This window comes from Equus przewalskii, chromosome 11 (assembly GCF_037783145.1).
Source record: "Equus przewalskii isolate Varuska chromosome 11, EquPr2, whole genome shotgun sequence".
NCBI lineage: Eukaryota > Metazoa > Chordata > Mammalia > Perissodactyla > Equidae > Equus > Equus przewalskii.
This window is the reverse complement of record NC_091841.1, coordinates 9,002,749-9,027,613: the sequence shown is the minus strand read 5'-3', so window position 1 is coordinate 9,027,613 and position 24,865 is coordinate 9,002,749. Positions and strand designations below refer to the sequence as shown.

Genomic DNA, 24,865 nt, shown 5'->3' with positions numbered 1-24,865 from the left:
TTGAACAACACCGGCGGGCAGCCTGGCAGACTGGAAACGCCCATCAATACGAGATCCAGTATAATGGACGCTCTTTCAAATGGATGGCCGAGCTCACCGAAAAAAGGAAAGAAAATATACTGGGGCCGAAATGAAGCTGAAGTGAGAAATCTGAGAGTCGAAGCTACAACCCGGGCATACGAGGTGGGGAGTTGATACGGAGAAACCCACGGTAAAGCTAGGATATTGAAATGGAAGACTGGGAAACTTCGCTCGACATCAGTAACAATAAACAACAAAAAAACTCGTCTGTCTTGTCCAGAGAGTGGAAGAAGAAGAGACTCATCAGGCTTCACAACGATGTGGGATTTGAATATATGTACCACCAGGATGGCCCAGGAAGCTCCAAGACTAGAGAGAGTAACGTGATGAGTTACCAGCCCAGGTTGTAGCACCCCAACGCCCTGGGAGAAGGAAACATAAATTCCCCTCTGGAGGGTCATGCCCTCAGCACAAGCTGCCCAGGACTGCACAGATAGAACCCTGACAAACATAGGCTCATGATCCAGAAGTACAAAGCACACGAAAAATAAACCAGTCGGCAGAAACTACAAACAGCAGAAATTTAACCCCCAAGAGCTACAGATGATTGGTTCATGAGAAGTAAATATAAAATAAGTAAGTTTATGGTGATCAAAGACTTAAAAGATGCAACTGTCAGCATTAGAAAGAAACAAGATATGTTTTCAAAAGACAGAGGAGATTGAAAAAGTACTAAATATAAAACTTAAAATTAAAAACGCAATGCATAAGTTAAACAATAGATTAGCCACAATTCATAAACTGGGGTGTCGATCTAAATAAATTACCCAGAATGCAGATTAAAGAGGAAACAAAGAGATGGACTATAGGACTGGGAAGTTAAGAGAGAGGATGCAGGAAGAAAGCTCAGGCTACATCCAGAAGGCGGGAATGGAGAGAATGACGTTGAAGCAGCTTCCGAGGAAAGAGTAGCTAAGAATTTGTTGGGCAGAGATGATCACCTGTAATAAATGGGTAATAAGACTAGCAGCAGACTTCTAAACAACAACAACAAAATAGAAGTCACAAGAGAATGGTCAATGTGCCAGGAGAAGCTAGCAGTCAGTGTACAGTTGCATACCTAGTGAAACCATCTTTCAAGAATAAGAAAGAAAGACATTTTCAGATCAACACAAATAGAAAGAATTTACCATCAACAAACCCTTCCCAACAGAATTTCTTAAAGATGCATTTCAAGAAATAGAATATTAAAACCAGAAGAAAGTACTGAGATCGAGTAGGGATGGCAAACGATGAAACTGATAAACTCCCGGCTAAATCAGAACAAATACCGACTTGCATGAAACTATAAAAATAAAAATAACAAATTTGGAGATTAAAAACTAGGCCTTCACTCCCCATGTTCATTGCAGCATTATTTACAATAGCTAAGATATGGAAACAACCTAAGTGTCCATTGATGGATGAATGGTATATACCACAATTTCATATATATGTACGTACACACACACACATGCGCGCATACACACATGCATACACACAATGGAATATTATTCAGCCATAAAAAAAATGAAATCTTGCCATTTGCGACAACATGGATGGACCTTGGGGGCATTATGCTAAGTGAAATAAGTCAGACAGGGAAAAACAAATACCGTATGATCTCACTTATATGTGGGATCTAAAACAAACCGAAAACAAGCTTATAGATAGAACAGATTGGTGGTTGCTGGGGGGTGAGGGGAGAAATAGATGAAAGGGGTCAAACGTAAAAAGAAAAAATGTTGAAAGAATTTTGCAGTGAATACCCATATATCTGGCCATCTTTATTATGCAATTAATATTTTACAGTACTTATCACGTATCGATCTATCCATTTGTTGATCCATCATTTTTTGCTGCATTTCAAGTAAGTTGCAGATATCAGTAGTCACATCTGAATATTTTATTGAATGCATATCATTAACTAGAGACCAATATCTTGCAGTTCCATGTTTCTTATGAGATAAAAGTTGTGCACAATAAGGTGCACACATTTTGTATTTTTTCTTTACAGCAGGGAATAACGACGGTTTTGGCAGGTGATGGGGCAAAAGTCGTGGCAGAAGAAAGGAGCAAAAAATAATGATTTTTCCTTTATACAAAAGCATAGTTCACATATATTCATATAAGCACCTAAAAAAAGAGAAATGAACAAGGTAGAAAGCAAATATACAATAGAAAGAATTAACAAAAGTAATAGTTCATTGTAAAAAACTAATAAAAGTAGTAAAATTGATAAACACCGTTACCAGACTGACTGTTCATGACAGAAAGAAAAGTACAGAGAGCGAAGTTACCAATATCGGGAATGAAAAAGGGGATATTACTACGCGGAAGAAAAAAGAAAGAAAAAGAACGTACCACTGGTATATGCAACAATGGAAATGAATCTCAAAACATTAAGTTGAGCTATAGAACCCAAACCCAAAAGTGAATAACTGTATGACTCCTGATTGGGAAATTTTATGCATGGAGCTAGAAATCAGGGTAGTGGTTGCCCATAGGGGATTGGGGCCGACTCAGGAGTGTGAAGGAACTTTCTGGGGTAATGCAAGTGTTCTACACCTTGAGGGGAATATTGGTTACACAGATGTCTGTATTCATCAAAGCCATTGAATCCTACGATTAAGATCTGTGCCGTTCGTTGTATGTAAACTTTACCTCCATTTTTAAAAATTAATAGAAATCAGTGTTTTAGCAGAAGATCCAAAGACGTCTGAGGCCAGCACTAGACCTTGATGGTATTTGTGACTCTCCTAGGGATTTACCCTAAATAGAATTTTTTATATTTTTTTTACATTCATATGGTTTAAAAAACAAAAAGCATTTAAAAAAACGAACCTAGGAAAACAAAAAATTAGAAAGAAACAGTAAAAATCCTCACTCTTGTCCTCGCTTCCCCTCCTCCCAGTTGCCCTACCCTGTAGGCAACTGCTATGCTCCATTTCTTATGAATTCCTCAGACTCTTGATGCAGAAACTAATGCCCTAAATTTCCACTTACAGTGATGGAGTCCAGGAAAACATGGTATTAAACATTAAATATGCTATCGATAGTCTCATTAGAACTGTTATTAGAAAAGTTAACATTAGAACTGGGGGTTCTGGGGCCGGCCCGGTGGCGCAGTGGTTAAATTCACATGTTCCACTTCTCAGCGGCCCAGGGTTCACCGGTTCAGATCCTGGGTGTGGACATGGCACCGCTTGGCACACCATGCTGTGGTAGGCGTCCCACATATAAAGTAGAGGAAGATGGGCATCGATGTTAGCTCAGGGCCAGGCTTCCTCAGCAGAAAGAGGAGAACTGGCAGTAGTTAGCTCAGGGCTAATCTTCCTCAAAAAAAAAAAGAACTGGGGCTTCTTTTTTTTTTCCACCCAAAGCCCCAGTACATAGTTGTATATTCTAGTTGTAAGTCCTTCCAGTTCTTCTCTGTGGGACACCGCCACAGCATGGCTTGATGAGAGGTGTATAGGTCCGTGCCCAGGATCCAAACTGGCAAACCCCGGGCCGCTGAAGCAGACTATGCGAACTTAACTGCCGCACCACTGGGCTGGCCCCACAACTGGAGGTTCTATTTGACCGGGAGGTCTTCACCCAAACTGGGGTTGTCCTGACTTCTCAAAGCACAATTTCTGGAGGAAGGAAAAAAAAAGAAAAACTAGCCATTAACTAAAATACTAGTCGATAATATCACCTGAGATGAAGATAAAGAAAGGAGTGAGAGTTAAACGTTCTAAGGGCTTTTCCATTTTCAGGAAGAGGATAAAGAAAACGATAAAAGTATGAATGTTAATAATTTAAGAGTATCTGGCAAAGTACTCATTTCCAGAATATATAATGAATTCTTGGGGCCGGCCCCATGGCTGAGTGGTTGAATTCGCGCACTCTACTTCGGCAGCCCAGGGTTTCACCAGTTTGGATCCTGGACGTGGACCTACCATCACTCATCAAGCCATGCTGAGACGGCGTCCCAGGTGGCACAACTAGAAGGACCCCCATAACTAGAATATACGACTGTGTACTCCAGGGCTTTGGGGAGAAGAAGAAAAAAAAAAGAAGATTGGTTACAGATGTTAGCTCAGGACCAATCTTAAAAAAAAAAAAAGAATTCCTTCAAATCTGAGGCTTAACAAATATTTTTTCAATGAACAAGTGAGTAAATGAATGAAATTCAATGAGAACGAAGCACCAGAAAAGCACATTCTCTTTTCTGTCTCTGGAAGTGGTTGGTGAGGTGGTGATGTCTGGAGCTTCAGTAGCCATATTGGGACCATGAGGAAATAAGCTTGAAGGGGAAAAGCCAACACACTAGGGATGGTAAAGTGGACAGATGAGTAGAACCTGGGTTCCGGGTACCACATTCCCCCGGATGGGCGGATAATGGAGCATGTCTGAAAAGGAAACCATATAGAGGAAATGAGAAGGAGAGAGCACAAAATCTGATGGCATCATTTGAACTTCTGGCCAGAGCCATGCTTGAAACCTCTGTCCTTCTCTTTCCTAGTTATGTCAATTCAATAAACCCTCTCCCCCTTTTTCTTTAAATGTGAGCTATGTCTACTATTTTGGGTCATTTGTAAACAAACGAGTCTGAAGTAATATAGTAGCTTAGGCGTTCTCATTGATTGAAAAAAAGAAACATTATTTCCCTAAGAAAAACAAAAAATTGAAAACTTTTGTAATTGTGACGACAGAGGAGTCTTGCGAGGATTCACAGAAATCCATAGGAAAGCGTCCAGTCACTTTGTGCACAAACCTAGACCAGCCTCCCAGCGTTATCGGGGAAAGTAGCTGGAGCTCAGAGAACAAATGGTGGATGTTGTTCATTTGTTGTTTATACTCCATCTTCTTGGTTCCCTAAGAAAGAGAGCCGTGAGAGCAGGTAGCTATTCTGGGAAGCAAGCTTAGGGAAAGGTGAGAAGACTGGAATGAGCAAACCAGGAGGAAAGAGAAAGCCCATCCAGAAGTGCATTATAGAGTGGGACCCTGCTGTGGGCACCCGGGGAGTCCCGTTGGGGTCTCTCTGAGGAGCCGTGCAGAATGTCAGCAGCGTGTGCTGCGTGACTGTCCACCCGCACGGAGGAGAGGAATAGTTACCCACTGCTTCCTGTCCCCCATTGCTCAAGGATCACCCCAGAAGCGGTAATTCCCTCGAGTTCCTGGTTTACAAGTGCCCTGTGGGGTGGCAAGAGAGAAGCTTGGGAGAGAAAGTGACATGTGGTGCATGCAGCTGAGGTGCCGTGGAGCTGCGCGCGCGCGCACACACACACACACCCCACTGGCTGGCTGCAGTAACGGGCAAAGCAGAAAGGTCAGCAGAGAGGATGTGAGCTGGGTTTAGCATGTGTCCTACCCATACGCCATAAAGGGGTCCCTCTGGAGCACCCCCATTAGCAGAGCACAAGCCGGCCAGGGTCGTAGGCCCCTTCTATCTACTCAAACACAAGCTCAGTTCAGACCCAGATTCCCGTTCAACCAGCCTCTGCTGGGAAGGCAGCCTGGCTTGCCTTTAAAGAAGGAGTCATTCTTCAGAGATTCCTATTTCTTCCATTTCTAAATGGAATTTATCACACCCTCCCAAGGGGGGACCTGAACAACAAGGCAATGTCACAACAGAAGTTTTTGGAGAGGATGAACAGAGCTGTCGATATGGCCATTCTTATTTTGACCCTCTGTAAAAGCTGAAGGCATTCCAGTGAAACAAATCCCAGTACCAACATTTCCTGGAAGTGGGAATGGAAAAAAGTGCTACTGAGGGGCTGGCCCCGTGGCACAGCAGTTAAGTGTGCATGTTCCACTTCAGCAGCCCAGGGTTCGCCAGTTCAGATCCCCAGTGCGGACATGGCACCACTTGGCAAGCCATGCTGTGGTAGCGTCCCACATATAAAGTAGAGGAAGATGGGCATGGATGTTAGTGCAGGGCCAATCTTCCTCAAAAACAGAAAAAAGAAAGGAGTGCTACTGAGCCAACGACATTAAAAAATAATTGAAGATGATGATGATGACAACATGAAGCCAGGTTCACAAGACTGGAAAGAGTCAAAGAATCTGGTTGGGAGCTGGTTTGGCAGAGTGGAAAGAGCACAGGATTTTGAACCAAACCAAGCTGACTCTGAATCCTGGTTCTGATACTTTTTAGCTAGGTGACTTTGGGAACGTCATCCCATCTCTTTGAGACTCAGTTTCCTCATCTGTAAAATGGGGGCTAATAACATCAGCTTCCCAGGGTCGTTAGAGCTGGCAATAATGCATGTAAATTACCCAGCTGAGTGTGTGGCACATGGAGAGTGTTCAAGAAAAGACAGGGAGGAAGAACGAATGAATGAAAGGCAGAAAGAAAGAGGAAAACGAATCTAAAGCAAGTAGCATCGTCTACGGAAAGGAAACGCTGATTTCACCGATATGCTCTTAAAAGAGGAACAAGGAAACAGACTTTCTAAACAGGAGTGTCAGCACCAGAGCAGGGTCCTCAGCACACAGCTTATAGGTCAGATCAGAATGCTCCTTTGGGCTCTGAACTAAAGCACCCTTGGGGATGGGGTGGGTGGCCCTTTGCATGCTTGGGGTGGAAAGGCCAGCCTCGGTCAGAACATCCCCACAGCAGCCTGGGTCCAAGAGCCAGCCCAGTCATAGCTGGGACACTGCAGTTTGAGATCATCAGTGAAGGCGACTTCTCGTCAGGAAGGAGGAGGATGGGGAGGAAGAGCATGCTGGAGACAGAGAAGCCCCTCCTGACTCCCACCAAGGAGTCCTCTTCACCATGTCCCAAGCAGGGCCTGTCCTGGGTCCCGGGTCCCCAGTGTGCTATGGGCTCAACATCCTAAGTGTGTGGGAAAGCAACCTGAACATGTACAATTAACTCCATTCTCCTGGTACTTCGCAAATTAGCACTCTTTAATTTGGGGGGCGTACTCTCTCTTATATGCGTTGTTCCTCTGACTTGTTTCCATGGCAACAAAGGAGGCATGAAGGCGCCATCAGAGGAAGGTACAGGCTGTTTGTTTTCTTTTCACATCCCCTGGGGGCTCAGGGCTGTGGATGGGAGCAGTCACGACTCCTCCATTCCATAAATTACTCACAACAGACACTTCCAGTTTCTCCCAGCTTTGTTTAATAGAGGGGGAGAGGGTGGGCCGGATGGAACCACAGCCTAAGGAGCTTCACACTGCCACCAAGAGAGGCAAGAAGAGTTCTCCTTCACAGTCAAGGCCAAGTTGCGTATCTTCCTGGCAAACAGCTCCCCCACCATCAGTCTTCACAGCCCCAAACGGCCCGGGTCGGCAGCGGCTGCCAGGCCCTGCGGCCACGAGGCAACAGTCCGCTCACCTGTGCCGATCCCTCGGCTCCTGGGTCTGACAGGCTGGGGGGTCTTCTGCCACCTGGGATTTGCCCTCGAGTACCTGCCGGACCCTCTGCATCCCTGGGAAGGGCAAGTCATGGCCAGTCAGCGCTGATGGCTGGGTGGGTGGGGACAGACAAGCGGAGGTTGCTGGGGCCACTTGTGGGGCCAGAAGAGGGAAGCAGAATGCAGGATGCAGTCAGGAAGGGGGCTGGGAAGGCAGGCCGCTCACCCAGGCAAAGCCGGTGGGCCTTGTCCGAGAAGACCAGGCGGAACCAGCCGGGCTCTTTACACTCGAAGGCCTTGCCAAAGGACACCAGCACCTTGTGGTCCAAAAAGCGGCGCCAGAGCCGCCTTTCCTCCTCGAAGCTGCCCTCGGGTAGGTACTGGGAGGGTGGAGGGGGGTCAGGATGCAAATGAGACATCCTTGCCCCTCACCTGCTGGAAGGAGGCCTGAACTCTCTCCCCACCCGCCCCTCCACCTGCATACCTTCCTCAAGTCAGCCCAGATGAAGAAGCCTGCCCCACGACTCAGGAAGGGGATCCCCAGGGCCCTGAGCTCTCCCGCGACATAGGTGTGGGCAGCCTTGAGCCGGGCGTGGTTCTCTGGCAGGTACACCTGGTTGATCCAGTCTGTTTGGGCGAAAGAGAAGCCAAAAGATAAATCTCCCGTCAACCCTCCACTCCATCCTGTGAATCTAAGTGCTGAAAAGAAAAACGCCAAGAGCTGCCGAGACGGGTCCTCTAGCTGGGTGACTGGGGGCCCCGGGCATATTCATTATTCGGTATAAAGCATCTTAAATCCAGACACGTGGCCTGACAGCGCCAGGTCCCGCAGACACCAAGTCCCCCGGGAGACAGCCCTCACCAGAGGCCGATCCACTCACAGAGGGATGCTCCCAAGTCACGAGGCTGAGGTTCGGATCCCAGCGCGGGCCCTGACAAGGTGCGGGGCCTTGGGCAACTTCGCCTCGCCGATCCTCTTTTTTTTAATTGATCTTTTTTTGGTATCCAGTTCGATGAATTTTAACACACGGAGAGATCTAAGTAACCCCTACCATAGTCAGGACACCGAACAGGTCCCTCACCCCAAAGAGCCCCCTCCCACTGCGTCTAGCCACATCGTCTCCTTCCTCAGAACCGCTGGCCTGTTCTCTGCCATTACAGCTGTGCCTCTTCCAGAACGCCATGTAAGTGGAATCATACAGTGACGTAATCTTTTGAGAGTGGCTTCTTTCACTCAGCACAATGCCCTTGAGATCCCTCCTGCAGCTGTGGATTTTATTGCTCAGGAGAAGTCTACTGCGTGGACACACCATAGAGGGCTTCTCCATTCATCTACGGAAGGAAATCTGGGGTGTTTCCAGTTCTGGGTGGTTATGATTAAAGCAACTATAAACATTCACATAGTGGTCGTTAGGAGACCATCAGGGTAAGTGTCTAGGAGCAGCACGGCTGGGCCATTTGGTAAGAGTGTGTCTAACTTTATAAGCAACTGCCAAATTGTTTTCAACGTGGCTGCACCATCTTGCAGTCCCACTAGCAGTGTGTGACAGTTCCAGCTGCTCTGTCTCCTGGCCAACGCTTGATGCTGTCACTACTTTTTTTTTTTTGAGGAAGATTAGCCCTGAGCTAACATCTGCTGCCAATCCTCCTCTTTTTTGCTGAGGAAGACTGGCCCTGAGCTAACAACTGTGCCCATCTTCCTCTACTTTATGTGTGGGATGCCTGCCACAGCATGGCTTGACAAGCGGTGCCATGTCCGCACCCAGGATCTGAACCAGCGAACCCCGGGCCACTGAAGCGGAACGTGCGCACTTAACTACTGAGCCACCGGGCCAACCCCTGTCACTATTTCTTTTAATTTAGCTATTAAAGCAGGTGTGTGGTATCTGATCCTCATTTTCCTTATCTATAAAATAATATGGAAAATACAGAAATATTTGCTTCCTAGGATTCTAGGGAGGGACAAGCAAGATGGTGCAATGAGAGCATCTAGCAGGGCTCAATAAATGGTGGCAGTTACAGGTAACCTTTGCCATCTAACCCGCTGTCTGAGCCTGGGAACAGAACAGACCTGCATAGAGAGACTTCCATCAGGAAAATTTCCCCTAGTAGCTTCCACTCTTTCTTCAAGTGCGCACAGCTCATAATAATGAGTTCACATTGAGCAACTGTCAATTATATGCCAGGCACTATTCTAATTGAATGACAAATAATACTAACCCCACAAGACAGGTACCAAGGTGATCCCTGTTTTACAGATGAAGAAACTGAGGCCGGGGGAGGTGAAGGGATGTGTCGTGCAGCCAGGAAGTGACCAAGTAGGGTATGAAGCCAGTTTGAGGCCAGAGCCAACTCTCAACACCATCCTAAATCTTCTCATTGGAGAACCAGCCATGATTCCCGGCCAGTCCCAGACTGGCTACGACCCTCCCCCATCCTCAGGTGACCAGGCCCAGGTAGTCACCACGATCCCGGAGCAGCTGTGCCATCTGGTGCTGGACCAAGCCACTGAGGCCGTGGTAGCGGCAGAGGGAAGCCACCGCAGTGGCCACGTCGCGGTTTTCTGTGTACAGCGTGCCAAAGCGGAGCCCGGACATCCCGAAGTCCTGCAGGAGAAAAGCACCCTAGGCCGTGGCCAGCCCTCCAGGGAGGAAGCGGGTCCCCCCGCCTCTCTGCCCACCCACCTCCTGACACCCCGAGGCCAGCCAGGAACCCACCTTGCTGGTGGCCCACATCACGTGGGTCCTCTGGGGGTCAGGCAGCCTGCGGAGAACACAAGTCCTGGTTTCATCTCTTGAATCACCAACTCCTACGCAAGCTTTAAAGCAGGGTCAGCAAATTATAGCCTGCAGGCCAAGTCTGGCCCACTGCCTGTTTTTGTGAATAAAGCTTTATCGGGACACAGCCACGCTCTTTCATGTACCTACTGTCGATGGCTGCTTTTGTGCTGTGACGGCAGAGTCGAATGAGAGACCACACGGCCCAAAAAGCCTAAAATATTTGCCATCTGATCTAAAAATATTCACTGGCCCCTGATCTAGAGCATAGCTCAGGTGTCACCTCCTCAAACCGATCTCTGAACACCTGCCAGTAGACCAGGCCAACGGGGCTCCCAGACAGATCTTCTCGAGGCTCCCAGACTTCTCCTTTTTAGCACAGATCACGGCCATCATCAAATGACGAGCTGTGTATTTAGCTGCTAAAACGGGGGGTTTTTTGGCTAGAAATACAAGCGTCACATAGAAAGCCTGCGTCTTTCTTGTTCATGGTGGTGTCCTGAGCACCTCACATAGTGTCTGGCACACAGGTGATGGCAAGTCACTATTTCTCTGTGTCTCACTTTCCTAATCCGTGGAAGGGGAGAAACAACCCCTGCTCCAGGAAAGGTGCAGAGCTTTGCGAGGACCAGCTAAAAGAACCAACAGGAGGGCTCAGCAGGGTTGGGAGGTCTGAACCATATCTCTGAATTGAATCTCTGAATGTCAGATTTACAGACATCACAGATGTCTGGCCCAAGTGTTTCCAAAGGTGTTCTTGGCTCAAACTCAATCTAATGCAAAAGCCCAAACAGCCAGAAGTACTTAGCACATGCAAGGGGCACATGAACGAATGAATGAAACTGGAACTACTCAGGGGATGAAAGAAACAGCAAAGGAGGCCAGTTTCTCACCCACCCAGCCCTCTGTCAAGGAATCCTAAGGCCCCTCCTCGTTGCTCTCAGAAACCCCACAGAACAATTGGAAAACCACTGATCTGGCCCAGACCTCCCATCCTCTCATTAGGGGATCTGAGAACAGTGGGATCAGCTGGATGGAAGAGGGATCACCCTGGGGCAGGCCATGCCCTGTGGGCCGAGCCACAGAGGGGCCAGGGCACCGCGGGGGAGTGGGGGCTGGCAGAGTCAGCTCTGTGGGGCAGCCTCACCTTTCCAGGCTTAGGACACTGCGGTACCCAACTGACTCCTCAAACACGGAGAGCATGTAGACTTCATCCACCATCACGTGCAGCTCGTGCCTGGCGGGCAGGTGGCGGGGAGGACAGAGCTTGGTTCGCAAGCCAAACGCATCCCCCAGGATGGGGTGGCAGCGAGTCAGAAATCCAGAGGGATCACGGTCAAGCCCAGGGTTACCAAATTTGTTTTTTCCAGGAACACCCTTCTTTTGTCTACTTTTTTCAAACACACAGGAAGCCGCACACACAAAGCAGGTGACAACGGGGCTTTGAAGCGCATGGGGGAGAGGCAGAGCCCTCGGGCACCACCAGGAGGATGGGTGCAGTTAGTGCAAGACAGTTAAGTACCAGCAGACCCAGATTCAAGTCTGGCTCCACCCCTCTCTCCACGGCTCAGTAAACCGGGATAACGAGAGCATCTATACCTAACCGGGATGTTGGGAGGATTACATGAAATAGAACACATCAAGTGCTCAGCAGGGGGCCAGGCCCCTAGAGCATGCCATAGATGACAGCTGTTGTTAAAAAAGAAAGAGAGAACCAGTATCCCACAGACCCCCACCTCCCCACCCCACTGCCTGGGAGGGGCCAAAGCAGGGAGAAGCCCACAGTGGAGCCAAGAGGGTAGGACCAGTCCCAAAGCCCACATCAGAACCCCGATCCACCCTGACGCTTTGTGGGGTGAGGGTGGGGTGCCTCACCTCTTGGCAAACTCCAGGAAGTTCTGCAGCTCAGCTGGGGAGTAGATGTCGCCCAGAGGGTTCTGGGGGTTGATGAGGATGAGGCCTTTGACCTTTATACCCTGAAACCATTGGTGGGGCGGGAGACGCTCAGCTCCTCCCGAAGGCCAGAGCCGGGCCCCACTGGACAGGGCTGGTCACCGAGCCGGCTCCCAGGGAGTGTGATGGAAACGTGTTCACCACCCACAGGAGGCGAACAAGGACAGAGAATTACATCTGCAGCATCGTGAGGACTATGAAAGAAAACAAACGCAGGAACAGAGCCCAGGGGAAACATGCCCACACGCCAGCAGAGGTCAACTTTGTTGGTGGAATTATGGCAGGGGGCGGGAGTTGCGCTTTTAAAATTCCTACAGTGGACATGAACAGACCACGTAAAAGAAAATTAGGTTGATGGATTTCTGAAAAGTGGACTGGAAAGCAAGCCCTGGAGTACACTGGTCTCTGCCAGTCTGCAGGAGGCCTCAGATCCCCTCGGAGTGAGGGGGACCACCTCCTCAAATCACCACCGAGACTGTGGAACTACAGGCTTCCAAGTCCACCCTTGACCCACTGAATCAGCATCGGGCGGAGCGGGGGAGTGGTGTTTCCAATCAAGCGCCCGGTTGATTCTCTGAACACTGAGGTCTCAGAGTCTTTCTCCAGTGGGAGGACCCTCCATGGGCAGGCTCCTGCTTGACCCCAGAACAGTCCCGCGCTACCACCCTACCCCTCTCCCCCACCCCCATCACAGAGTGCCAACCCTACTCCCCGGAGGAGATCAGCCACAGGACAAGGGGTCCATGCCTCGCTCAGACCCCCCACTCCCAGCCTTGGATTTTGATCCTCAGACCTGAGAATTAGCTCCTTGCAGGGCCATCTCCAGCTTCTCCACTGTGAGCTGGAAGGGGCGTGTATCTGGCCCAGTGACCTGGAGAAATAGCCACAAATAGCACCAGCCAAATTCAGTGACCCCCAAACCTGAACTCTGGGGGTCTCTCCCACCACTGTCATCTCCAGCCTCCTTTCCCCGCCCCATCACTCAGGGACACCCTTTACACTCAGGTTTTGGGAAGAGCCCCAGAGGTCCTCTGACTGGGGTCCAAGGATGTCCATGTTGAGGTCTGCTCTGCCCCATCTCACCCTCCTTTTTCGGTCCAGTTGCCCAGGGGCCGCCCTTGGCTTCTACATGGACCCCAGGGCTCTCAGAACAGGGATCCTAGGAGCCCCCGGGGAAACACAGGCAATGGCAACCGTGGGCAACAGAAGCCTCCACTCCCCTTTCACCTGTAACCCCATATCCCTCAGCGTGGACTTCCACCCATGTCCACCCTCAAATTCAGATGCAGGAAAGTCTTGACCTCCAGGAAGACCCCGTCCTCCCTGGGGCCCCAGGAATTCTTACCTCACTGTCCAGATAGACAGAGACCAGTCGGACGTTGCCATAGAGACAGACGTGCTGTGTGATGGCTCCATAGTAAGGGGCAGGGATCAGGAAAGCCTCTGGGGGCAGGAGTGGGCCAGGGGCTGTCACTCTCTGGCCAGAACACCCCAGACCCCCATCCATGGGCCCCACACCTCTCCAAGCCTTCAATGTCCTTGGGGAACATTCGGGCATGCGCCCTCTCTCAACTCCCGAAAGTCTTTCTGAAGCTTGGATCCACTGAGATCAGTCCCTCTTCTAATAACCAGTAAGTGACATTTACTGATCACTTAGTACATCGTGGGAACTGTGCTAAACATTAAAGTGCATTTTCTCTCATTGGATCCTTACAATCGCTCTGTGAGGGAGGTACTGCGATCATCCTAACTTTACCGACGAGGAAACTGCAGCTCAGAGGGTCCCTCTGAAGCGCCTGACATGTGGGCTCACTCCAAGATAGGCTTGGACGCATGAGTCAAAGCTGCAGGATGATGATCTGGGCTCAAGAAACGGAAAAACCGGACAACACAGAGAACCGCCTAGAGAGAAACCATGCTGCTTCAGGAGGAGCGGGTTCTCTGCCCCCGGTGGCATCAGACAAAAGGCTGAGACCGTCTGGGGATGCCATGCAGGGGTCTCTAGCTGTGCATAGGGGGTTGATGAGATGCTGGTTCCCCCTCCAAGGTCAAGGGGAAAAGGCATTCTTCCAGTTCTGAAGAGGATGCAGGGGTCCAGCTGCCCTCCTTCTCAACCATCCTTTAGCAGCATCCCCCCACTCGCAGCTCTGGAGGGGGCAGCCTTTGTCCCACATTGTTCCCTCCCCCGGCCATGGGGATTGGACCAAAGGTAGACAAACGACCCAAGGGCACCAATCCACTGGCCGGTCAGAACCCCATCAAGTGCTCTCTCTCTCTCAGGCCTTTGCTCTAAGAAGCACAGACGTTGTGAGAGAGAATGCGCACTTGAATGGAAAGGCCATGCGGCATCCGAGCTGGGGCAACAACACTGGGCCACACAAGAGCTGAAGAAGGTCCAGAGAGAGGCCAAACAAAGGGGAGAGACTGCATACCCCGGTAAGAGATGGAGTGTGACGTTGATCCTGTTCCTGATTGTTCTGGAATGGGTAGGAACTCGCCTACTACGTCCTTGCAATGCATCTTCCTTTTATGGTTCAAATCCTGGTCACTATCTCTCTGTGTGATTTTGACCAGTTACTTAACCCATGTGCCTTAATCTCCTCATCTGTGAAGTGGGCGTAACCATTGAAACCACTGCATTGGGTGAGGGTCGAATTCTCAGGCCAGGCCTGGAACGTGGTATGTGGTCAATAAATGTTACCAATATTATGACTGGGCCTCCGTTCCTGGCAACCAATGACCGCTGACCATGGCCAGTTCTCGCCATGACCATGGCTCTTACAGCACGCACCACTGGCGGCTGCTCACTAGCCATTCCGACGTGCTTCCTCGCTACTGAGCACCAGATTTTTTAGATATGATCAGCAGGAAGTCTACAGAAGATGGGCCTTCCCCCAGCCCCAGGAGATGAACCAAGTTTGATTTAGGCCAACCATGGTCCCCTTAGTCCCCTTTGCCAGGGACACCTTTCAGAATGGGTTTATGAGCCTGTTCTGGGCACTAAGATCTAAGAGGGGCTCTGGTGGGACTCTTCTGGCAAAGAGAAGTCCCATTCGCACCTCCCGATAAGGAAGAGACAGGCAAGGCACCACCTCATCCTTTTTCCTGCTTTGGACACGCTGTCGTGCGAGGATGTGACAGCCATCTGTGAGCATGAGGGAAACGCCAAGGTCATCGCAAGAGACAGCCCAGAACTCTGGCATCACACTGACCTCTCCTGATCTGCTGACCACTGGGTTTCCTGTTGAGCCACTTATTTAAGGCCCCTGTAGTCTATTAGGGTCGAAAGCATCCTGATGCAGCCCTCGAGGACAGGCCACTGGGGACACTGCAGGCCCAGGGCAGCCCCAGTGCTGAGGGGCAAAGCCCACTTACCCCCGACCTCACACAGCACCGTGGCCAGAGCAGAGAAGACAGAGGCACAGCCGTTCAGAACAACCACCTGAGGGCGACATATCCATGGGACAAAGATGAATCTGCCCCAGGAGGGAGCAAGGACCTGCAGCCTCTATCCCAGGATGGCACAGAGGGGAGTGTTAGGTCGCAGTTCGACGCCCTCAAGGCTCTGTCACAGCAAAGCCGCAGGAGGTCCCCAAAGGCCCCCACTGACTAAGAGCGGGGCTCATTCATGTGGCTCATTCTTGGGGAACCTCCTTGAGGCCAACTGAGCAAGGAAGAGGGAGCTGGTCACTCAGAGAGTCTTGCCCGAAGGTGTGGAGGCAAAGTGGGGCCACAGAACACAGGGGGCAGAAATTATACCCCAACCCGACGTACCTAGGATGAGGGAGAAAGAAGGAGGGGTATCTCTAATTCCACTCAGAAACAGATCAGAACGGAGTGAAAGGCAGATCGCAACCCACCTCCCCTCTGGCCCGCCAGAAGCTGGGGGACGAGGGCAGAGGGGCGGGGGAGGGCAGAGGAGGGGCTGCTCACATTCTCCGCTTGAAGGGGCACCGGGCTCTTGCAGTAGAAAGACAGGAACCTGGCCACTTCCTCCCGGAGGCTGGAGGGAAGACAGACAGACGGACAGCGCCTGTCAGACACACAGGCCATCCCAAGGCTCCTGTGGGGAATCTTCAGGCAGCTGCCATCACCCTTCCCTGGATCCCCACAAGGGGACAGTGGTCAGCGTCTGTCTCCACCCCCCAGGGCCCGCCTTCCCCTCCCCCCACCGTCACTACCCCCACAAATCAAAACTCTCATTCTCAGTCGTTCTAGAACACCCAACCCCACCTAACTAGCAGACTTCAGGAACATCGAAAGTATACTCTATATGTATACATAGCTAATAATAATAATAATGAAACAGTATTATTATAAGAATAGCTATTATCATAGTTATTATTGCTAATATTTATTGAACATTTACCTTATGCAGGTACTATTGGGAGAGTTTTAGGCATCTAATCTCCAAAACAACCCTATGATGCAACTACTGTTATTATCATTTCCATTCTACAGACAAAGAAACTGAGGCTTGCAGGAATTAAGTCACTTGCTCGTAAGTGGCAGAGTCCACACTCAGGCCCGGGGGTCTGCCTCCAGGGCTCAGCATCTAAATTACCACAAGAACATGCACTTTGGAATCAAGTCCCGCCCGGTCACTAAGCGCTTAGAACAGCATGTGGCTCCTAGTAAGCGCTCATTAGGTATAAACTCTTATTAGCCTTATTTACCACCTCCTATATCAGCAGCAGGAAAAGGCCCCAGCCAACTCCCCCGAAACTGATTCTGGCTCCTTTAAAACTACTGAGAAACTTGGGACAAAGATTCCTCGCCTGAAGGTGCCGCCCTGCCTCAGACCCAAATAAACCAAGCCAGGGAGCTCCCGAGCTGGGGTGGGACCGGCAGACGCCCCAGCTCCCTCGAGATGCTCCAGGAGAGCCCCCCGTTGCCTGGTCTCCAGGACGAGGCCCTCAGCCTACGGCGGGCTTCCTCCACCCGCCACTATGACATTTGAGACCAGATAATTCTTTGTTGCGGGGGACTATCCTGGGCTCTGCAGGAAGTTTAGCACCCTCTCTTGCCAATAAATGTCAGTAGCACCCCCGTCCCAGTGATGACAAGCCAAAATGTCTCCAGACATTGCCATATGTCCCCTGGGGAGCAAAGCCACCCTGTGTTGAGAGCCACAGGCCCATGGCAACTACTCACAAGAGATGCCCCCTCCAGTCAGGGTACTGCAGCAGGGCCGGCTCCACCCGCAGCATGTCGCTCTGACTCAGCTGGGGACAGAGAGGGACGAGCAGGGCTGAGGGCGGCACACCCTCACTGTGAGAGCTGGCACCGCCACCCACGTCCACACAGCACCAGGGCCTCTAAAGCCAGGGCTGGGTCTGCTCATCAGAGAAACCAGGGGACAGGCAGCACAGGAACAGCATCCTCGTGCCCATTTTACAGATGAGGAAACCGAGGCTCAAAAAAGTGAAGTGACTCAGGCAAGTTCCCAGCTAGCAAGTGGCAGAGCTGAGACAAAATCCAAAACTTTGGACTCCTAGTCCAGTGCTCTTTATACAACACTGCCACCTGAAAAACCAGAGGGGTGCATTTGTGGAGGCAGCGACAGGAGACCGTGGTACTCGATTTCTCCACGGGGTGACGGAAGAGGTCCCAGAATTGGGTGCCATCATCTCGGTCTTGGCTCCAGCTCTTGGAGAGACTCAGGCCATTGTGTTCGCAGGCTCAGCTCAACCTCACACTTTGGAAAAGGTGGCCATTTCTAGACCAGCCCCCGCTGCCCAGGCGCTGGGTTAGTGTCTCGCAGAGCATCACACACACAACGTCAAGAAAAGGCAAGGGCCTTGGGCAGTGGGACCAAAAGGAAGAGGGGTGACCAGCCACCTGTCTATAGGCCCGGCCTTTCCCCGCTCTCTTTCATCCCTCGGGGCTGCGCTGTCCAATACGGAAGCCGCCAGCCCCGTGTGGCCACTGAGCAGTGGGGTGCAGCCCGTCTGAACTGAGACCCAGTGGATCTTGAAGACTTGATCCGAACAAAGGATGCAAAACATCTCATTGATAACTTTTTATATTGATTACATGTAGAAATGGTCATATTTTAGATCTATGGGGCTAAATGCAATATATTAGTAAAGTGAATTTTACCAGTTTCTTTTTACTTATTTAATAGAAAATTTTAAATTACATGGGCGGCTCACGTTTTATTTCTGTTGGACGGTGCTGAGCTGCCTGAGCCGGGGCAGCTTTCGGTAGAACCGGCCTTTCAAGCCCATTTCCTACACCCTTCCCCCCAGGGCTTGCGTACTTCACCCTGGGAAACGCGTCCCTTTGGATTAAGGACCGCCCTCTCTACAGGCCCAAACTCTGACCCCAAGGCCCGGGAAGATACATTTATCAGGTGTTTCCAGTGGTTTGCTGGAGATGGCTTGTGCCAGCTCAAGAAATCTGCTTACTAAATTTCAGGAGTTTTGCAAGCAGTGTTAAAACAGCCATTTAAAAAACTAAACTATAGGCGGCCGGCCCCATGGCCTAGTGGTTAAGTTCGGCTCCCTCTGCTTCGGCGATCTGGATTTGCGGGTTCGGTTCTAGGGCACAGACCTACACCACTTGTCAGCCATGCTGTGGCGGCAACCCACACACAAAATAGAGGAAGATGGGCACAGATGTTAGCTCAGGGTTGATCTTCCTCACCAAAAAAAAAAAAAGGAAGCAGGCTCAGAGGAGGGAAGTGACTTGCCCAAGATCACATAGAAAGTTGTCCCCAAGGCAGATGTGGAATCTGGGTCTCCTGATACCCAGGCCAGGGCTGCTGAGGCCAGCAGCTGGCTCTTGTGGGGGAACTTTCCAGGGACATACAAGAGAAGACAGCCCCTCAGAGCTGGAGATGCCACCCGCAGGCGCACCAGGACTTACCCTCTTGGACAGCAGGTCAAAGCAGAGTTTGTTCTCACTGGTGCCCAAGTTAATGATGCCCTGGAGACGAGAGGCACAGAGGCAGTGTGAGCACAGCAGAGGGGGCACCGAAAGGCCAGAGGAGCCCACTGAGGCAGCCAAGACAAGGAGGAGCTCCCCACAACCCAGGCCTTCCAACTGCCCCTGCTCACCTTTGCTCAAGCTCCACCCTCCACTCAGCTCCCTGAACCCAACCTCCCATTTCTAAGGTTCTATTCCAACACCATCTCCTCCAGGAAGCTTTCCTCAACACCCCACCTGGAAGGGATCCTTTCTTCTTCTGGAGTCTGAGCTCTTTATCTCTCCCCCTTTAGAGCACTGGTCGGTTTCTGCCCCAGGTCACAGGGACTGATGTACATTCCTTCTCTCCCCCACTAGATGGTGAGGTCCCTGAAGGCCGGATGCATGCCTGAGACACCACTGCATCTCAAGGGGCTCAGAAGGACTCCATACATGGTTAGGGGACGAAAGGATGCACAAAGTAAATGGATGCTCCAGCTGGAGCAGAAACAAGGGTGCCTCAGAGCAAGAAGAACGCCCGTGCTGGTGGAAACGCTCCCCCGGGAGATCCGGGCGACACCACACGACACCTGATCCCCACCGCACAGGCACGCATTCTCACAGGGGAGGGGCGGGGGAAGGCACAGCTCAAGCTGTCCCTTATCGAGTCCCCAGAGAGACGCACGCACTATAACTCCTGGCCCCTGAGCTACTGGGGGAATGAGCAAGGAGGGAGGATGAACAAGGAGAGCTTGGATGAGCTAAGATTACGACAAATAAAACGCACTGCTCCTGCACGCTCCTCCACCCACCTTCAACTCACCCGCAAATCCTGCCGCTTCTACCTGCAAAGTATGTGCACAGTCTCAGCACTTCTCATCCTCCTTAGGTCTGCTAAGACCCTGGTCCCAGCCACCAGCCTTTCCCATCCACATTATCGCAATAGCTCCCCTGCTTCTTTTCTTACCCACCCTCTCCCCATCACTCCTGTCGGGAGGGGCCTGGCTGAGGCTTGGGAGAGCCCAGCTAGTTGGGGGAGGATCCCAGAGAAGACTTATGGCTGTTCCCTCTGCCTGGAATGCTCTTCCCCCAGAGGTAATTTGTTACACAGCAATGGATAGCTAATACAATCCCTCTTTTTTCAGGTCTCTGCTCAAATGTCACCTTATTAAAGTGGCCTTCTGTGACCACCTCACATAAAACAGCAATATCCCCAGCCCACTCCATCATTCTCTATCCTCTTTACCCTGCTCTATTTCCCTCTACAGCACTTATCACCACACATCATATGATTTTTCGTCTGTTCACTGTCTGTCTCCTCCACTAGACGATAAACTCCATGAGGGCAGGAATCTTAGTTTTGTCCACAGCTGTAACCCTGGCACCTAGAACAGGGCCCAGGACCTGGTACATGCTCAACAAATAAAGATTATTAATGGGTTGTTTGTGTGAGCTCCGCCCTCTGAAGGTGTTGCTAGTAACAACTTACAACAGTCCGGACAGAAAACATTAATAACAATAGCAGCTCCCATTTACTGATGCTCTAGGTGGATGCCCTGTGCTAATAACACCCCAGATCTCGTTTCACTGTGACCCTTCTACACAGCAGGTATCATTAGCCCACTTTAGAGAGGATCTGAGGTTCCAAGAGGTTAAGTAGCTCAAGAACACACGACCCATCCCACTTTGCAGCCTAGTCTTGCAAAGGAAACATTTGCAAGCCTAGTCCTGTCCCAGCTCTAAAGTTGGAGAGCTGACGGGCTGTGGGTCAGAATCCATCTAAGAGCGTTCCACGGTTCTTGAATGCCTCCCTCACAAATCAGGGCCCCCTTAGTGAAAAATGGGCTATTTTCTGATCCAGGTAATAAACTGGGGCCTCCCTGAGCTACGTCAGAAGACCTCTTAGAGGTCCGAGGACCACAACTGCAACCTGACAAGAGCCAGCTGGCGCTGCCCCATCCGGCAGCCTTGTCTTGAGTCCCGTGGGGAGGGGGCTTCACTCACACTGGGGTTCTTATCCTCATCGTACTCATCCATGTGGTAGGTCCTGTAGCCGGCCTCAGCTGAGTCCCAGAACCATTTAATGATGCCTCCTCTAGAGGACAGGTGGGAGCTATTGGAGGAGAACCCGGCGGTGGGATCACCCACTCCGTAGAGCTCCGGCAGCTTCTGGTCTGGCTTTCTAGAACATTCTCTTTCCAGACCATCCCCACAGTTACTGTCCAGGTCCTGTGTGGAGGCTGGGCCCGGACAGGTGGATGGTGCCCTGGATTCCTTCTCAGGGAGGGCAAACATCTACAAAAAGACAAAAGCACTCAATGCAGCAAGCACCAGAAATGAATTGGGAGTCATGGGGTCCCCGCCTTCTCTATCTGCCCGTTCCTTTAAGTTTATATGCTCAGTGCTTTCTGTGTCCCTCACTACTGTAACCATGTGCAATCACCTCAACAAGCAAATTTCATTAAGGATATACTCCGTGCCAGGGGCTGTACTCGCTATCTTTATATGACTTTAATGTATAGGTGCTTTAGCTTGTTTTACTCCTGTGAAGTTTTTCATTCTGCAGCCTAAGGGGTGACCAACGTCCTTTTTCCATGCTTACTGACCTCAATTTCAAAAAGCCAGGTTAAAATTTTCCAACTTGAAGCAGAAAGAGCCTGGAGTCCCAGAAGGTCCCGTGGTAACTGATGTAAACAGGGGTGAAGGGTACAATGAGACTATTTGGTGCTCCGGAGCAGAGATGGGTGGGGACTGAGGGGAGCGGGGTCTCCGCAAGTGTAGACACCCCAGGCAGAGCTCCAGGGGCCGTCTTCACTCCTGAGGGAGGGAGACGGGGGCACCAGGAGCCCGTGGTCTCATCCTGCAAGCCGGGTGTGAGTTCCTCCACTTTCCCAGCCAGTTTCTTCTGCTGCACTGTGGGTACCACCGTAACTACCACACAGAGGAGCAGCGAGGATATAAACACATGAGTTCATGCAGACAAGCCTTAGAGCAAATCCTGGCTCACAGTCAGGATTCTGTCACAACTCCTTCCCGATTTTCCCATGCACAAGCCCCACACACCAAATGACGAGTGACAGCCAGCGGCCCAGAAACCCAGGGCCCCCCCCCTCCCCACCCCCGATTAAATTTTGCTCCGTAAGTCTTCTCTGGGATCCTCCCCCAACTAGCTGGGCTCTCCCAAGCCTCAGCCAGGCCCCTCCCGACAGGCCAGGCCAAGGAAGGGCAGCCCGGTGGAAGCGCGGGGGTGGGAGGCGAAGCCTGGGGTCGCGGTGGGGGCGGCGGGGCTCGGCTCAGCGCTGCGCGGGAGCCAAGGGCGGGCTCGGGGCGTCCAGCCGGGCGGCGACGAGTCCCCAGCCAGACACCCTCGCCCGATCAGGCCTGGGAACTCCAAAATGCAGCAGATCTGGCGGATAATAAAGCGAAAGGGCCTCTGCAGGGCCGCGAGCCGTCCGCGAGAGACGCTCCTGCTGTCCAGGAGGAGGAAGTCTGAGTGGGGCAAAGGGCTGGGAGACGGAAGAGCCGAGACGTTTACAGAGAATCCTCCAGCCGGTGCACATAGCGGGGCGCCGAGGCCCCCCTTCTCTGCAAAGCGGGGATCGCACCTACTTGGCCGAGCTGGCGGGGACGGGCGCTGGCAGTCCTGGACGCGCGTTGTGTCGGTTTCCCTCGCCCGCGCACGCTTTACGCGCGGGCGCCCGACGCCAGGGCACCCGGACTCGGGGACCGCGGGCCTTCCCGGACTGTTCGGGCGCAGCCCGCCCCCTCGCGCCCGCAGCCGCAGGACGCCTCGGTGTGGCCCGCGCGTTAGGGGGCGCGCTCACGGTCGCACCCCGGGGACGGGGGCTCCTCCGATCCTCCCAGTGCCCGGTCCCCCGCCACTGGCCGCTCAGGCCGGAGGAGAAGCCGGAGGAGAAGGGCCCAGGGCGGAGACCTCCACGAGGAAGGGGCGGGCCGCCCGCTGCCACCTCTGTGCTCCCTGGCCTGAACATTCCGGCGTCTCCTCCCTCCCACGTTGGCACGTGGCGGCGCCTCCCCCTGCCTCCCGGGCTTCGTTCTCCGATTTTGAGGCTGGTAGAGCCATAGAGTTTTCTGGGCAAATGTATGCCTGGTGTCGCCCACGGGAAAGCCTTTTCGGATTAAGGCGAGGGCACTCTTAAAACATCCTTCTTCTAGGAGAGTTTTTCACGGGGGGTTGTTAATTTCTCCCTCTTTCCTTCTAGGCATCGTTTGCTGAACTCTGCCGCGGACCCTACACATTCCGGGGCTTGGGCAATGAGTTAGTTCCCCCGTGAGTTAGTTCCTAATGCTCTCCGAGGTGCCTTGAGTAGGAAAATTTTCCTCCCCGCCCCCCCCCCCCCCCCCAGAGGAAATAAGCAGGATCCCAGGATACAAGTATGGCTGGGGAGGTTTGGCTGGCTTCTGACCACTCCACTTGTTATCTTCACTTTGGCCTTGCCACTAACATTGTCACCTTGAGCAGCTCTCGGGACATTTTGGCCCTCGCCTTATGTTCTGTGAAATAAGCCAGTTCTCCCGTTTAAGTCCCATCATTCTATATAATTCAGATAACTAGGCTTATCGAATGCCTGTTTTGAGCCAGATCTCTGCAAAGGGCTGGGATACAGGGATGAGCAAAACAAACAGCTGACTTGCTTAATTGCTTGGGAAGGCGGACATATGGATGTGGTGACTGTTCCCAAAGGGATTGGGGGGTGCTGTGGAAGAAGCATGCAGCCCGGGGTTTAACCCTACGCCCACTTATTATGCACTGGCTCACGCAGAAAGCCCCTACATACACATACATTCACCCTAAACACTTAGGAAGCGATGGTTGAGTTCCGGGGGTCGAGTCCTGGTTAATTAGCTGGCAGGCGGGGTGTTGGAAGCAGAAGGAAGGGTTCGGGGTTAGAGTCAGCGTGGAACATGAATGAACTGCGACACATCCAGCAGCGCCGGAGCTTGCTGGGTCCGGAAGGGAGGCTGCAGATACCGGCAGGGGGCAGTCATGAGCCTTTGTAAATCGTGAAACGGAGTGTGGACTTCTCACTGAGGGCGCTGGATAAATATATTGTAATTCCCAAAGCAAACAAGTTTTTGCAAAATCTAGAGATATAACTCAGAAGCCAAAAAAGGCAATAAAATGTGATAGTAAATAATGCTTGATTAATCTGAAAGAAGGCAAACAGGAAGGAGAAAAATGAATAAAGAGTATATGGCACAAATAGAAAAAAAATAGCGAGGCAGTTGACTTAAATCCAACCGCATCTATAATGACGTTAAACGGAGTGACTAGGACCGATTAAAAGATCATCAGACTGGATACAACAGCAAGATTCAAGTATGTATGGTGTTTGCAAGACATATGTTAAATAAAAAGACAAACGGTTAAAAGTAAGATGGGAAAAAGTGTATCACGCAAATGATAAGAGGATGGTTATTATTCAAAAACCAAAAAAGCAAGTGTTGGCAAGGATGTGGAGAAATCGGAGCCCTTGTGCACCGTTGGTGGGAGTGTAAAATGCTAACAGCCTCTGTGGGAAACAATATGGAGATTCCTCAAAAAATTAAAACTAGAATTACCACGTGACCCAGCAATTCCACTTCTGGATATATTCTCGAAAGAACTGAAAGCAGGGTCCTGAAGAAATACTTGTATACCTGTGTTCACAGCAGCATTATTCACAACAGCTAAAACATGGAAGCAACCCAAGTGTCCAGCGGCGGATGAATGCATAAGCAAAATGCTGTATATACATGCAAAGAAATATTAGTCTTTAAAAGGGAGGAAATTCTGACATGCTACAACATGGATGAC

The 24,865-nt window shown here is 51.1% G+C and overlaps 1 protein-coding gene across 8 annotated transcripts; it reads right to left on the bottom strand.

Moving 5' to 3' along the window:
* Window positions 1-7,157: 7,157 nt before the first annotated feature.
* Window positions 7,158-23,037, bottom strand: ACCS (1-aminocyclopropane-1-carboxylate synthase homolog (inactive)). 8 transcript variants are annotated; one of them, XM_008528589.2, is made up of 16 exons: window positions 22,657-23,037; window positions 21,654-21,731; window positions 21,052-21,342; window positions 19,009-19,068; window positions 17,293-17,363; window positions 16,072-16,141; window positions 15,514-15,580; window positions 13,484-13,581; window positions 12,932-13,009; window positions 12,061-12,161; window positions 11,333-11,422; window positions 10,126-10,171; window positions 9,873-10,014; window positions 7,893-8,035; window positions 7,635-7,788; window positions 7,158-7,520 (listed from the first exon to the last, which is right to left on the bottom strand). In XM_008528589.2, the coding sequence occupies exons 3-16, from the start codon at window positions 21,340-21,342 to the stop codon at window positions 7,498-7,500; spliced, it is 1,434 nt and encodes a 477-aa protein (XP_008526811.1). In that variant the 5' UTR covers window positions 21,654-21,731; window positions 22,657-23,037; the 3' UTR covers window positions 7,158-7,497. The 8 variants fall into 8 exon arrangements, with proteins under 8 accessions (XP_008526811.1, XP_070420977.1, XP_008526809.1 ...); XM_070564876.1 differs by having other exon boundaries at window positions 7,158-7,483; XM_008528587.2 differs by lacking the exon at window positions 21,654-21,731 and having other exon boundaries at window positions 7,158-7,483; window positions 22,657-23,033.
* Between the last annotated feature and the right edge of the window lie 1,828 nt (window positions 23,038-24,865).